Source organism: Heptranchias perlo, chromosome 5, assembly GCF_035084215.1.
Source record: "Heptranchias perlo isolate sHepPer1 chromosome 5, sHepPer1.hap1, whole genome shotgun sequence".
NCBI lineage: Eukaryota > Metazoa > Chordata > Chondrichthyes > Hexanchiformes > Hexanchidae > Heptranchias > Heptranchias perlo.
The window spans coordinates 74,886,754-74,902,335 of NC_090329.1; the positions used below are offsets into that span (position 1 = coordinate 74,886,754).

General features: G+C 44.9%; 1 protein-coding gene across 1 annotated transcript in view; it reads left to right on the forward strand.

Moving 5' to 3' along the window:
- man1a1 (mannosidase, alpha, class 1A, member 1) overlaps positions 1–15,582 on the forward strand; it is a 427,764-nt gene that overhangs the window by 138,102 nt on the left and 274,080 nt on the right. The window contains exon 2 of the mRNA XM_067984671.1: positions 2,747–2,843. Within this exon, the coding sequence (XP_067840772.1) occupies positions 2,747–2,843 (97 nt within the window). The remainder of the gene's footprint in view (positions 1–2,746; positions 2,844–15,582) is intronic.

A 15,582-nucleotide genomic window follows, 5' to 3' on the forward strand; every position in this document is an offset into this window, starting at 1 on the left:
CATCCGAAAGGAAGAGAAAGACTGAAAATGACCCGTTGAATTAAAAACAGATAACTTTTTTTCGCTGGTGGGGTTACGTGTAGCGCGACATGAACCCAAGATCCCGGTTGAGGCCGCCCTCATGGGTGCAGAACTTGGCGATCAATTTCTGCTTGACGATTTTGCGTTGTCGTGTGTCTCGAAGGCCCCTTGGAGTACGCTTACCTGAAGATTGTTTACATTTGTCAACCCTGGTCCATCACCGGCATCTCCACATCACAGAAAAAGAATACTGGGGACTTTACTAGCGAATGAATTAATTATTGGTGAAGGTGCTTAAATGCTATATTTATTTTCAGTGTGAGTTTTATTCTTCCTTAAACAAAAAAAGGAAGAGTTTGTGGCATCCTTAGTAACTTGGACATCTGAGGAGCTCCCTTGTTGCAGATTTAAACTCTATTTTAATCTGCTTGCATGAACTGGTGTCTTTTTAAATTGGCTTTTCCATTATTTGTGATTGAACCCCATTGCTTCTGTGTTGTTCGTTCAGCAGAGAATTACTTTTGTTCATTTCTTGGTGTCTGAACCTTTGGCAGTGTGTGGGAAAATCCCAGCACTTGAATCCTCTCCTCCAACCCACACTTTGGTGAAGACACATCCCACTTTGGGTGCAGTCATGCTACCATTTTCATGTCCTGCAAGGTCTGTCTTTCTGCCTGCTTCCGTTTGAATAACCCGGATAGCCCTCTCTAACCATTGGGGCTTTCTGCAAGTGGTTTGGTTTGGATATTGCACTGTTATCTCTCTTGCTGGATGGTAACTCAATCCAATCTTTCACTTTCTTACAAAACAAGTATTCCCTTAAAGATGGTACATTTTTAGATATTTCCAGAATCACCATTCCCTTTCGACAACAAAAGCTGTATGTTGGGTTTCCAGACAAGTTTAAGGAAGACGGGTTAATATCGCAGCTTTGTTCTATATTGATTTCTATAGATGTGATGAACAACAGGTCTAAATTGTATAATTTCAGGTGAGCAATGCTCTTTGGTCAGGCATTCCTATCTGTCTATCAAGAACCACCTAGGAGGGAAAATTTCGATATATATCAGTGGGTGGAACGATTGCAATGCCCACATGATGTTGCCAGTGGGAAGCCCAAACCATTTGATCATTAGACCTTATTTGCATTCGACTGGCAGGTTGCCAGTGCGTTCTCAGCTTTGATAGGTGATTTGCTGTTTTTGGGAGGGTGGAGTCCGGTGGATCATCCACAGAGAATGGGCATGCAGCAAGTTATTAAAGGTGAAGGCTGGGCTGGAACGGGGGAGGCATGCAGAGCATTATTGAAGGGGGAGAAAGGGTTAGCAGCAAGGCCTGAAAGAGCAATCCTGCTCATCCCATTGTGAAAAAAGTATATATATTTTAAAAATTGTTCCCAGACCTGCTTTCAGCAATCTAATGAATGCTAGTTCTGGCCATTTGCCACTTTGTGTTGTGGGCTGGTCCAGCTCTCAGCAGATGCCATGTTTAACTGCACCAAAATGGCTTGGGGGACCCAAGGACACCATAGGCTCCCAATTTGCATTGAATAATGAGGCAACACCATTAGCTCCCAATTCCTCTCCAAATCACACACCATCTTGACTTAGACACATTTTACTGTTCCTTCATTGTTGCTGGTCAACATCCTGGAAATCTCTACCTCATCATCGTGCGAGCAGAAGGACTCTAGTGGTTCAAGGATAATGCCAACTACCAGCTTCTCAGAGCAATTGGACATGGACAATAAATGCAGCGTTGCTGCATCCAGAGAACAATTTTTTAAAAAAACTTTGTTTTAGCTATCTGAATTTACATGAGTTTAATATTGTTGCAATTTTTCTATCTTGCTTTGGTCTCGTATCCACTTTTTTGTCTAGAGGTGCATTTGCAGTACAAGTTTAGAGTTGCTATTTCAGGTTCTCACGGGCCCTAAACCTGTGGAGTGTGAATTGGATGTCAGCGTCCAAGGTGGAGTGGAGTGGGGCTACCTTCTCTTTCCTCTGCCTTTTATTCTCCAGCAAAGATGGGGTCTGCCTGTTCGTGCGAAATACTTGTATCTTGACTCCAGATTCAGGCTGCATTTACACAAACACTTTGTACTGATGCTACAGTTATAGTAACAATGCATTGAAGTTTTTTAAATTGGTGTTTTTTTACTTTTCTTGCATATGGGAACATAGGAACAGAAGTAGGCCATTCAGCCCCTTGTGTCTGCTCCGCCATTTGATAAGAACATGGCTGATCTGTGATCTAGCTCCATATACCTGCCTTTGGCCCATATCCCTTAATACCTTTGGTTGCCAAAAAGCTATCTATCTCACATTTAAATTTAGCTATTGAGCTAGTATCAATTGCCATTTGTGGAAGAGAGTTCCAAACTTCTACCACCCTTTGTATGTAGAAATGTTTTCTAATCTGGCTCCTGAAAGGTCTGGCTCTAATATTGTACTTGTTCCTCTGTAATTTATAAACTACAGAAATAAAGTTAAATGTGAAAAGAAAAATTCAATTTCTGAAGCTAGAATTCTGCTTTTTACCTTTTTTACTAAAAGCAATGTTTCATTAAAAGAATTGTCAAGTACAGACTCTAAATGTTTAATTATTGTGTATGGAGAAAAAATGAGTGGCCCAGAAAATGTGATGTATACTTATATATCTTATAATAATACAAACAAGTTTTATCCAAATTAAAATTTACCTAGTATTCCATTATGTTTTGTAGATGATGAAACATGCCTGGGAAAATTACAAACGTCACGCATGGGGATCAAATGAATTGAAGCCTTTATCTAAACAGCGCCATTCTAGTAATCTATTTGGTAAGTATTTTTCAGTTTGTACTTTTTCCCCTTTAAATTTAATATTGGAGACTGAAAGTTGTGCAGAGTTCATGCATTTATTATTTTTTTACCTGTATAAAAAGGTACATTTGACAAATTATCAAGTCATTCATGGTGCCCATAAGTTGAAGAAGTTGAAAGACATCTCAAACAATGTTTATTTTGCATAAACCAGAGCAGGAGTGACACCACTAGATCTGTTTCTATGGTTTTGCATAATTTAACTACTCAACGTGGCTTGACTGTTTAAGCATTCTGTTCTGGCATTTGTGCAAAATCTACTGTAAAGTGCTGTAAAGGAGGCAAAATCAGTACAGCAGCAGTAGCAATAACATACATTTATATCATGCTATTAATACAGTAAATGTCTCAAGATGCCTCACAAAGGAGAAATCTCCTGTTCTCTCTCTCTCTAGTACTTTTTGAAAACTGTGATCAGAAGGTTTTAAGTACCCAAATATTTCCTGTGTTCATAAATTGTTATTCCTTCATCGTACTGATGCATTCGGCTGTTCTTGTCTTTTTTCCCCAAAACCAATGCATGCACGTTTTGTACAATGGATTGTGCTATTTCTGTTAACTAATACACTGCTGGATTGTTTGAAGAAAAGTTTCATAGATCCATTTTTCAAATGTTTGCAACAGTGTTTCAAAAAGTCAGGAACCATGGACCACGTGTCTGAACTAACTGGGAATGTCGTTGTTAAATTGTATTGATGCTTTTAATAATTTTCATTACATCATCTTACCTTTTTATGATATCATAAAGGACACTTTGTCCTGTTTTTCTAGTTCCTGCTGTATATTTACTATGCTTACGTATTGTACCCAAGGAATTGAATGGGTTCAGTGGACTTAAGTCTGCCATTTCCACATCCCCATAAGAAAAGCTCAAGAACTTCCTATGCTTGCTAGCTTGTATTTTAGTAATTTTTCCTCATTCATTCAAATTCGACATACTTAACAAATTCCCTTCATGTACTAGGGAAAATCATTTTAACTGTCACTGACTTTCTATATTTTTTTTCATTTTTGGTTGGGTGATTTCTACTTTATTTTCACCCCATCCAAGTCCGGTTGACGTATGACTTCACTCTTGCCTAGATTTTCAGTTCTTCCTTCAATCCTCTGTGTGCTTCCAAACGTGGTTTTAAAAAAAAGTTTAGCATTTTGGTGAGTTGGGATCCTGGGATGTGCAATTTTCATATCAGGAGTTTGCTCCAGTTAGTTTGCTAGGTTTGTTCTGCATTCTTATACATGGTTCACAAGTTTTTAAATTCTGGTATAACCTGGTGTCATTGAGTTCAAAATTGTAAACAATTTTACAACACCAAGTTATAGTTCAGCAATTTTATTTTAAATTCACAAGCTTTCGGAGGCTTCCTCCTTCGTCAGGACTATAACTTGGTGTTGTAAAATTGTTTACAATTGTCAACCCCAGTCCATCACCGGCATCTCCACATCATTGAGTTCAGACACATCCTTAACATTGAGTTTGGTTTCATATTCTTTTTCCGAGTTTAAGCTGGTAACCAGTTTCAGAATACCTTTGGAATGCCGTAGAGCCTTTCTGGTGTCAGGCCTGCTGACTTGTTCTCTCTGTCAGGATTTTTGCATGCAACGTGCATGTTCAAAACTTAGCACGAGAGCCTTAAGGTCCATGAAAATCATTGGAAAGAAAATCCTGACCTCCAGTGCAGCCAGAGTTTAAAACCCCCCAAAATGTGAGCGAACTGTAAATCAGGAGCACTCCGCTGTGCGCTGCACTCTCCCAGCAGATGTACAGAGAGAGACCTATTCTGTGTAAGCTTGTTTGATTGGGTGCCTCAGCACCTCTCTCAAATTCCTCCAGCATTGGTTACTGAGGTATGACCTATACTCCAGGGTCGAGCTGAAGATTTCAGTTAGAATCCAGACCGACAGAGAGTGATACAGATTCCTGCATGGCGCCCAGGGACAGTCACAAGAAGATTGTACTGCTCATAGGGGACATAAACCTTACTGTTCCACTCCATCATAAGGTCCACCACTGTTTTAAACTGAATTTTATAATTGACATGCAATCGTGATCCAAATGGGGGTATATAGGGTACGGTAGCATAGTGGTTATGTTACTGGACTTGTAATTCAGAGGCCTGGACTAATAATCCGGAGTCATGAGTTCAAATGCCACCATGGCAGCTGGGGAATTTAAATTCAATTAATTAAATTCAATTAATTAAATAAAAAATCTGGAATTAAAATACTAGTATCAGTAATGATGGCCATGAAACTACCGGATTGTTGTAAAAACCCATCTGGTTCACTAATGTCCTTTAGGGAAGGAAACCTGCCGTCCTTACCCGGTCTGGCCTATATGTGACTCCAGACCCACAGCAATGTGGTTGATTCTTAATTGCCCTCTGAAAAGGCCGAGCAAGCCACTCAGTTGTAAAATCTCACTAAAAAAAGTCACGATAAGAATAAAACCGGATGGACCACCCGGCATCGGACCACTAGGCACCGGACGTGACAAAGGCAAACCAAGCCCAGTTGACCCTGCAAAGTCCTCCTCACTAACATCTGGGGACTTGTGCCAAAATTGGGAGAGCTGTCCCACAGACAAGTCAAGCAACAGCCTGACATAGCCATACTCACAGAATCATACCTTTCAGCCAACGTCTCGGACTCTTTCATCACCATCCCTGGGTATGTCCTGTCCCACCGGCAGGACAGACTCACCAGAGGTGGCGGTACAGTGATATACAGTCAGGAGGGAGTGGCCCTGGGAGTCCTCAACATTGACTCCAGAACCCATGAAATCTCATGGCACAGGTCAAACATGGGCAAGGAAACCTCCTGCTGATTACCACCTACCGCCCTCCCATAGCTGATGAATCAGTCCTCCTCCATGTTGAGCACCACTTGGAGGAAGCACTGAGGGTAGCAAGGGCACAGAATGTACTCTGGATGGGGGACGACAATGTCCATCACCAAGAGTGGCTCGGTAGCACCACTACTGACCGAGCTGGCCAAGTCCTGAAGGACATAGCTGCCAGACTGGGCCTGCGGCAGGTGGTGAGCGAACCAACACGAGGGAAAAGCTTACTTGATGTCGTCCTCACCAATCCACCTGTCGCAGATGCATCTATCCATGACAGTATTGGTATGAGTGACCACCGCACAGTCCTCGTGGAGATGAAGTCCCGTCTTCGCACCGAGGACACCATCCAACGTGTTGTGTGGCACTACCACCGTGCTAAATGGGATAGATTCAGAACAGATCTAGCAGCTCAAAACTGGGCATCCATGAGGCGCTGTGGGCCATCAGCAGCAGCAGAATTGTATTCTGGCACAATCTGTAACCTCATGGCCCGGCATATTCCTCACTCTACCATTACCAACAAGCCAGGGGATCAACCCTGGTTCAATGAGGAGTGTAGAAGAGCATGCCAGGAGCAGCACCAGGCACACCTAAAAATGAGGTGCAAACCTGGTGAAGCTACAACTCAGGACTACATGCATGCTAAAGAGCAGAAGCAACATGCTACAGACAAAGCTAAGCGATTCCACAACCAACAGATCAGATCCAAGCTCTCCAGTCCTGCCACATCCAGTCGTGATTGGTGGTGGACAATTAAACAACTAACGGGAGGAGGAGGCTCTGTAAATATCCCCATCCTTAACGATGGTGGAGTCCAGCACATGAGAGCAAAAGACAAGGCTGAAGCATTTGCAATCATCTTCAGCCAGAAGTGCCGAGTGGATGATCCATCTCGGCCGTCTCCCGATATCCCCACCATCACAGAAGCCAGTCTTCAGCCAATTCGATTCACTCCACGTGATATCAAGAAACGGCTGAGTGCACTGGATACAGCAAAGGCTATGGGCCCCAACAACATCCCGGCTGTAGTGCTGAAGTCTTGTGCTCCACAACTAGCTGTTCCTCCAGCCAAGCTGTTCCAGTACAGACACAACATTGGCATCTAACCGACAATGTGGAAAGTTGCCCAGGTATGTCCTGTCCACAAAAAGCAGGACAAATCCAATCCGGCCAATTACCGCCCCATCAGTCTACTCTCGATCATCAGCAAAGTGATGGAAGGTGTCATCGACAGTGCTATCAAGCGGCATTTACTCACCAATAACCTGCTCACCGATGTTTAGTTTGGGTTCCACCAGGACCACTCGGCTCCAGACCTCATGACAGCCTTGGTCCAAACATGGACAAAAGAGCTGAATTCCAGAGGTGAGCTAAGAGTGACTGCCCTTGACATCAAGGCAGCATTTGACCTAGTGTGGCACCAAGGAGCCCTAGCAAAATTGAAGTCAATGGGAATCAGGGAAAACTCTCCAGTGGCTGGAGTCATACCTAGCACAAAGGAAGATGGTAGTGGTTGTTGGTGGCCAATCATCTCAGCCCCAGTATATTGCTGCAGGAGTTCCTCAGGGCAGTGTCCGAGGCCCAACCATCTTCAGCTGCTTCATCAATGACCTTCCCTCCATCATAAGGTCAGAAATGGGGATGTTTGCTGATGATTGCACAGTGTTCATTCCATTCGCAACCCCTGAAATAATAATGATGATGTGGAGATGCCGGTGATGGACTGGGGTGGACAAATGTAAGGAATCTTACAACACCAGGTTATAGTCCAACAGTTTTATTTGAAAATCACAAGCTTTCGGAGATTATCTTCTTCGTCAGGTGAGTGAATGAGAGGTTCTCAAATCGCATATCTTATATTAGGCTGGGAATCAAAGGGAATCACCAACGACACCTTTGATTCCCAGCCTAATATAAGATATGCGATTTGAGAACCTCTCATTCACTCACTCACCTGATGAAGGAGATAATCTCCGAAAGCTGGTGACTTTCAAATAAAACTGTTGGACTATAACCTGGTGTTGTAACATTCCTTACATTTCCTCAAATAATGAAGCAGTCCGAGCCCGCATGCAGCAAGACCTGGACAACATCCAGGCTTGGGCTGATAAGTGGCAAGTAACATTTGCGTCAGAAAAGTGCCAGGCAATGACCATCTCCAACAAGAGAGAGTCTAATTACCTCCCCTTGACATTCAATGGCATTACCATCGCCAAATCCCCCACCATCAACATACTGGGGGGTCACCATTGACCAGAAACTTAACTGGACCAGCCATATAAATACTGTGGCTACACGAGCAGGCCAGAGGCTGGGTATTCTGCGCCGAGTGACTCACCTCCAGACTCCCCAAAGCCTTTTCACCATCTACAAGGCACAAGTCAGGAGTGTGATGGAATATTCTCCACTTGCCTGGATGAGTGCAGCTCTAACAACACTGAAGAAGCTCGACACCATCCAGGACAAAGCAGCCCGCTTGATTGGCACCCCACCCACCACCCTAAACATTCACTCCCTTCACCACTGGCGCACCGTGGCTGCAGTGTGTACCATCCACAGGATGCACTGCAGCAACTCGCCAAGGCTTCTTCGACAGCACCTCCCAAACCCGCGACCTCTACCACCTCGAAGGACAAGAGCAGTAGGTACATGGGAACAACACCACCTGCACGTTCCCCTCCAAGTCACACACTTGGAAATATATCGCCGTTCCTTCATCGTCGCTGGGTCAAAATCCTGGAACTCCCTTCCGAACAGCACTGTGGGAGAGCCTTCACCACCACACGGACTGCAGTGGTTCAAGAAGGCGACTCACCATCACCTTCTCGAGGGCAATTAGGGATGGGCAACAAATGACGGCCTTGCCAGCGACGCCCACATCCCATGAACGAATAAATAAAAAAAAATATGAAGCATTGGAAGAATTGTGTTTGTTTAAAAAAAACAATCTGTAATAATTGAGTGTACTAATTCATGGTTCAATCCATTTGTGTAATATGTGAAGTAGTCTCACTGAATATCATCTCTTTTTCCTCTCCATTGTGCAATTTTATACTTGCTGTTAGTAGTGCTACTTTAAGACTAGTGTTTTTAAACTCTTAACATTTCAAGTTGTATTACAAGAAATACAGGCAAAGTGAAAAAGAAGATTGTGTGTGAGGAAATGTTGTTTTTATTAGTCCAGAACCGTTAAACAAAACAGATTTTGTGTGTTTTGTTGTTGTAACATGTGGAAATTTGATTTCTGGTTTGTATTTGGCATTAGGTTCCACCAACAAATAAGCAGCTTACCCAATACCTTGACTTTCCTTTATTAATGGATATAATCCTCTCTATTGGAGAAAGCTCAACTGCAGTGAGGTTGTGGGATGAACTTACTACGTTGAGTGCACATGTAACTTGTTCTATGTGCTGTGTTTATTGCAAAAAATTTTTGTTCGTCAGTAAAAGCTTAAGGTAAAATTATTTGTTGGCAGTACCACAAACATCCATTTTTTTGTTCTGCAGTAGTTTCTGGTTATTACAAGACTGCATCATATAGGTTAATAGAAATGGGTTTAAAGGCAGTAAGGAATACAAACCATTAAATTCAAGGACTTTAAAACTGGGTTTAACTTAGGAAGTTGCTACAATTAGAAATATCTTCAGGGAAATGTTCACGCAGAAACTCAAAGCCGTTAAATATTAAGCTCTGGACTTTTCAGTGGATGGTAATGTTACAGCTCTGCTTCCTTCGGATTTGCTTGGCACAAAGCCAACTTCCTGATAGTGCTCAAATAGAGTGAGCAAAACACCAATCGCAAATGGGGGACAAAATTACTGACGACATGGTTACCAATATTTTTTGACACATTATTGACCAAGTCAGATAGGTCTTCATCACTTGTGCAACTTATTTATCTATTTGCAAGTGCCTGTCAATGAGGTTCAATTGCAAATGTTAATTTTGTGTAAAATAAGATGGAGCATTATAGGATTTGCCTATCCAGTATCCTGACTGTCCTGCTTGACCCTCGGTTGTACAATCTCGCTAAAAAAAGTCATAACAATAAAACCGGACGGACCACCAGGCATCAGACCATTAAGCACCGGACACGACAAAGGCAAACCAAGCCCAGTTGACCCTGCAAAGTCCTCCTCACCAACATCTGGGGACTTGTGCCAAAATTGGGGGAGCTGTCCCACAGACCAGTCAAGCAACATCCTGACATAGCCATACTCACAGAATCATACCTTTCAGCCAACGTCCCAGACTCTTCCATCACCATCCCTGGGTATGTCCTGTCCTACCGGCAGGACAGACCAACCAGAGGTGGCGGTACAGTGATATACAGTCAGGAGGGAGGGGCCCTGGGAGTCCTCAACATTGACTCTGGACCCCATGAAATCTCATGGCATCAGGTCAAACATGGGCAAGGAAACCTCCTGCTGATTACCACCTACCGTCCTCCCTCAGCTGATGAATCAGTCCTCCTCCATGTTGAGCACTACTTGGAGGAAGCACTGAGGGTAGCAAGGGCACAGAATGTACTCTGGGTGGGGGACTTCAATGTGCATCACCAAGAGTGGCTCGGTAGCACCACTACTGACCGAGCTGGCCAAGTCCTGAAGGACATAGCTGCCAGACTGGGCCTGCGGCAGGTGATGAGCGAACCAACACGAGGGAAAAACCTACTTGACCTCGTCCTCACCAATCTACCTGTCGCAGATGCATCTATCCATGACCGTATTGGTCGGAGTGACCACCGCACAGTCCTCGTGGAGATGAAGTCCTGTCTTCGCACTGAGGACACCATCCAATGTGATGTGTGGCACGATCACTGTGCTAAACGGGATAGATTCAGAACAGATCTGGCAGCTCAAAACTGGGCACCCATGAGGCGCTGTGGGCCATCAGCAGCAGCAGAATTGTATTCTGGCACAATCTGTAACCTCATGGCCTGGCATATTCCTCACTCTACCATTACCAACAAGCCAGGGGATCAACCCTGGTTCAATGAGGAGTGTAGAAGAGCATGCCAGGAGCAGCACAAGGTGTACCTAAAAATGAGGTGCCAACCTGGTGAAGCTACATCTCAGGACTACATGCATGCTAAACGGCGGAAGCAACATGCTATAGACTGAGCTAAGTGATTCCACAACTAACGGATCGGATCAAAACTCTGCAGTCCTGCCACATCCAGTCGTGAATGGTGGTGAACAATTAAACAACTAACGGGAGGAGGAGTCTGTAAACATCCCCATCCTCAATGATGGCGGAGTCCAGCACGTGAGTGCAAAAGACAAGGCTGAAGCATTTGCAACCATCTTCAGCCAGAAGTGCTGAGTGGATGATCCATCTCAGCCTCCTACCGATATCCCTACCATCACAGAAGCCAGTCTTCAGCCAATTCGATTCACTTCACGTGATATCAAGAAATGGCTGAGTGCACTGGATACAGCAAAGGCTATGGGCCCTGAGAAGACTTGTGCTCCAGAACTAGCCTCGCCTCTAGCCAAACTGTTCCAGTACAGTTGCAACACTGGCATTGCTGCAGGAGTTCCTCAGGGCAGTGTCCTTGGTCCAACCAACTTCAGCTGTTTCATCAATGACCTTCCCTCCATCATAAGGTCAGAATTGGGGATGTTCGCTGATGATTGCACAGTATTCAGTTCCATTCGCAACCCCTCAGATAATGAGGCAGTCCGAGCTTGCATGCAGCAAGACCTGGACAACATCCAGGCTTGAGCTGATAAGTGGCAAGTAACATTCACGCCAGACAAGTGCCAGGCAATGACCATTTCCAACAAGAGAGAGTCTAACCACCTCCCCTTGACATTCAACGGCATTACCATCGCCAAATCCCCCACCATCAACATCCTTGAGGTCACCATTGACCAGAAACTTAACTGGACCAGCCATATAAATACTGTGGCGATAAGAGCAGGCCAGAGGCTGGATATTCTGCGGCGATTGACTCACCTCCTGACTCCCCAAAGCCTTCCCACCATCTACATGCACAAGTCAGGAGTGTGATGGAATACTCTCCACTTGCCTGGATGAGTGCAGCTCCAACAACACTCAAGAAGCTCGACAGCATTCAGGACAAAGCAGCCCGCTTGATTGGCACCCCCATCCACCACCCTAAACATTCACTCCCTTCACCACTGGCGCACCGTGGCTGCAGTGTGTACCATGCACAGGATGCACTGCAGCGACTCCCAAACCCACGACCTTTACCAACTGGAAGGACAAGGGCAGCAGGCACATGGGAACAACACCACCTGCACATTCCCCTCCAAGTCACACACCATCCCGACTTGGAAATATATCGCCGTTCCTTCATCGTCGCTGGGTCAAAATCCTGGAACTCCCTTCCTAACAGCACTGTGGGAGAACCTTGACCACATGGACTGCAGCGGTTCAAGAAGGCGGCTCACCACCACCTTCTCAAGGGCAATTAGGGATGGGCAATAAATGCTGGCCAACGATGCCCAAATCCCATGAATGAATTTTTAAAAAAGCTGAAGTTCAAACCCTGCATCCAGTTCATCATCAAAACTGTCTACTTGCACCTCAAATATTCCTCACCACCATCCCTATCTCAACCCCAGCATTGTTGAAACCTTCGTTCATGCCTTTATCACCTCCAGGTTTGACTTCTCCAATTCTTTCCTCGCTGACCTTCAGTTTATTTTCTCAAAATTTTAGCAGACAAGGCCATTTGAAGAATAGATCCAGAAAAGAGAGATGGACATCTAATCTAGCATATGCTCGACTGTTGATGGAAGATAGTCTGTCTAACGTTAGTGACGAACTGGAGCAGGCTAGAATTTTAAGGGAGCCCTGTGCAATCTTTTCTTTCTTTTAAGAGGAGGGTTAGGTTAATTGAATAATTGAAAGTACTGAAACTGGTGGACGTGGGCCTAAATTAACTGCAAAAAACGTACAAGTGTCCTTGATTTGGAGTATATTTGAAGGAGTGGGTTGACATGTTACTTGCCATCACTAAAAGTTGTAAATTTGTATATTTTAACTCTTAGATTAAATTGAGCATTTTTAAAAGTTAATGTCATAAATTCTTACGACACATACTTGTTGACAGCAGTTGACTTTAACTTTGCCTTTCCTTTGTTTATTGTGCAATTGTTTCCGTTGTAATTGACACACAATTCTTGGTCCATCAGTTTTGCAAGTTAATCTTTTTAGAATATTAGACCATGTTGGTGGCCCTGGTTGTCTATTCTGATACAAGAGATACAGAGGACAATTATTCAAAGATACCAGTGCACAGCTAGGATAGGTTGAACACAGAATTCACATGTTATGAATTAACTTTGAAGTAGTTCATCAAAATGACACTTTTGAGTTGTACATCCTTTCACTGTGACCAATATAACAATTTAAATTTGAGTTTTAAATGCACTTATTCATTGAATAATAAGAGTTTTAATGCTACTCGAATACATTAAGCCGAGGATGTATAGTAGGGCGGTTTGTAGGGTGGGATTGGCGGGGGTGGGGGGGGGGGCTGCGGGCAGTGTGTGAGAAATGGTATGACTTTCTGTCTAGGTTTGATAACAGGATAGCATGGAAGCTGAACTCTAGGTTAGCTCATGGGATTAGAATGCAATCTTTGAGTAAATTTTAAGTGAAAGAAAAATAGCTACCGGGATAGTTCTCAGAAATACTATGCTTCACCAACCTTATCTGTGGCCTTGTAATCTATGTTTTTCAAAATGTAACAAGGTAGTATTCAACATTTAATCCTGAAGATTTATTAGCAGTTGAGCAGCACTGAAAATATTTTAAAATGAGTATTAAATCCATACCAAAAAACATTGAACTTGAATTTTTGTGCGCAACTGCCATGAAGAGCATTATAAGAGAATCTATTTTTAAAGCCATCTACTGTCTAGTTATTTGGACAATCAATATTATATTTAAAGTGAAAATCTATCTGGTGATTGGGTAGTTCACTGTCCTTTCCTGGATCTGGGTTTGAAATCCTGCCCTGATTGAAGGCTCCAATGTGAAATGAAACTGGGTAGCCTCAATCCAAATTCTTTGCTTGTGTACTAGAGCCCCATGCTTCCAATCATAATAGAACCCAGATTGGCATTTAATTACTAAACTCGGTCACAGAGGAAGATTGCTATGGATAATGGAAATGCTGCATTAGTACATGCGTATTGAGGTTATTGTTTTGACATCGGGGTTAAGGCACAGAATTGTTTTTTTGTGAGTGTGTTTGGGGGCGGGGCCGACCACCACCACCACCACCACCACCACCACAACAACTTGCATTTATATAGTGCCTTCAACATGGTAAAACGCCTCAGGGCACTTATCTGACTATGATAATACCACTGATTGCCCAAAATAGAAAAGTCCTCCCAATCTGCTTTGAAGAGCCACAATCTCCTGCTCCACATTGTGCATCACACAAAATTAAATTTCATATTCTGGAGGATGGTGATATGCATGGCAATTAGTGGGCCGACCCCTGCTGTTTGGCGACTAGTGGGCCGACCCCTGCTGTTTGGCAACTAGTGGGCCGACCCCTGCTGTTTGGCGACTAGTGGGCCGACCCTTGCTGTTTGGCGACTAGTGGGCCGACCCCTGCTGTTTGGCGACTAGTGGGCCGACCCCTGCTGTTTGGCGACTAGTGGGCCGACCCCTGCTGTTTGGCGACTAGTGGGCCGACCCCTGCTGTTTGGCGACTAGTGGGCCGACCCCTGCTGTTTGCCGACTAGTGGGCCGACCCCTGCTGTTTGGCGACTAGTGGGCCGACCCTTGCTGTTTGGCGACTAGTGGGCCGACCCCTGCTGTTTGGCGACTAGTGGGCCGACCCCTGCTGTTTGCCGACTAGTGGGCCGACCCCTGCTGTTTGCCGACTAGTGGGCCGACCCCTGCTGTTTGCCGACTAGTGGGCCGACCCCTGCTGTTTGGCGACTAGTGGGCCGACCCCTGCTGTTTGCCGACTAGTGGGCTAACTCATGGGGTACGATTTAATGGCGGCGGGATGGCAGCGAGCCGGGGCGGTTGGGTGGGGGCGGGGGGGGGGGAGGGTTCATGGGCGCATGGCAAACCGGAATAATAAAATCTTAACGTTCCCCACAAGATTGCGACTTAATTGGCGCATCTGAACGTTGTTTCCGGGTTTGCTGTCCGAAAGCTGCGCAGCGGGTGGACTGACAGGCTGTCAGCTGCAACGTCTGGATTTAAAGGACCATTGCACAATGGCTTTTGCTGGAGCAAGGAGCAAGCACGCAGAATGGAGCAGCAGAGGGGCAAACCAGCTCCAAGTTTCACTGACATCTGCTACACTTGGGTCCAGTGCAGGAAGCGTTTCAATGAGGACTGGAGGGGGGCCACAACAAATAGTGGTTCTCGTAGAGGAGGAGGTGCTGGAGATCAGCTGCACCCTTGAGTGCCTGTCCGTCGGGGACGCCGAGACTGGCACCCCAGTCATGAATGGTGGTTGACAATTAACGGGAGGTGGAGGCTCCGTGAACATCCCCATCTTCAATGATGGCGGAGTCCAGCATGTGAGTGCAAAAGACAAGGCAGCATTTGCAATCACCTTCAGCCAGAAGTGCCGAATGGATGATCCATCTTCGCCTCCTCCCGATATCCCCACCATCACAGAAGCCAGTCTTCAGCCAATTCGATTCACTCCACGTGATATCATGAAACGGCTGAGTGCACTGGATACAGCAAAGGCTATGGGCTCCGACAACATCCCGGCTGTAGTGCTGAAGACTTGTGCTCCAGAACTAGCCGCGCCTCCAGCCAAACTGTTCCAGTACAGCTACAACACTGGCATCTACCCGACAATGTGGAAAATTGCCCAGCTATGTCCTGTCCACAAA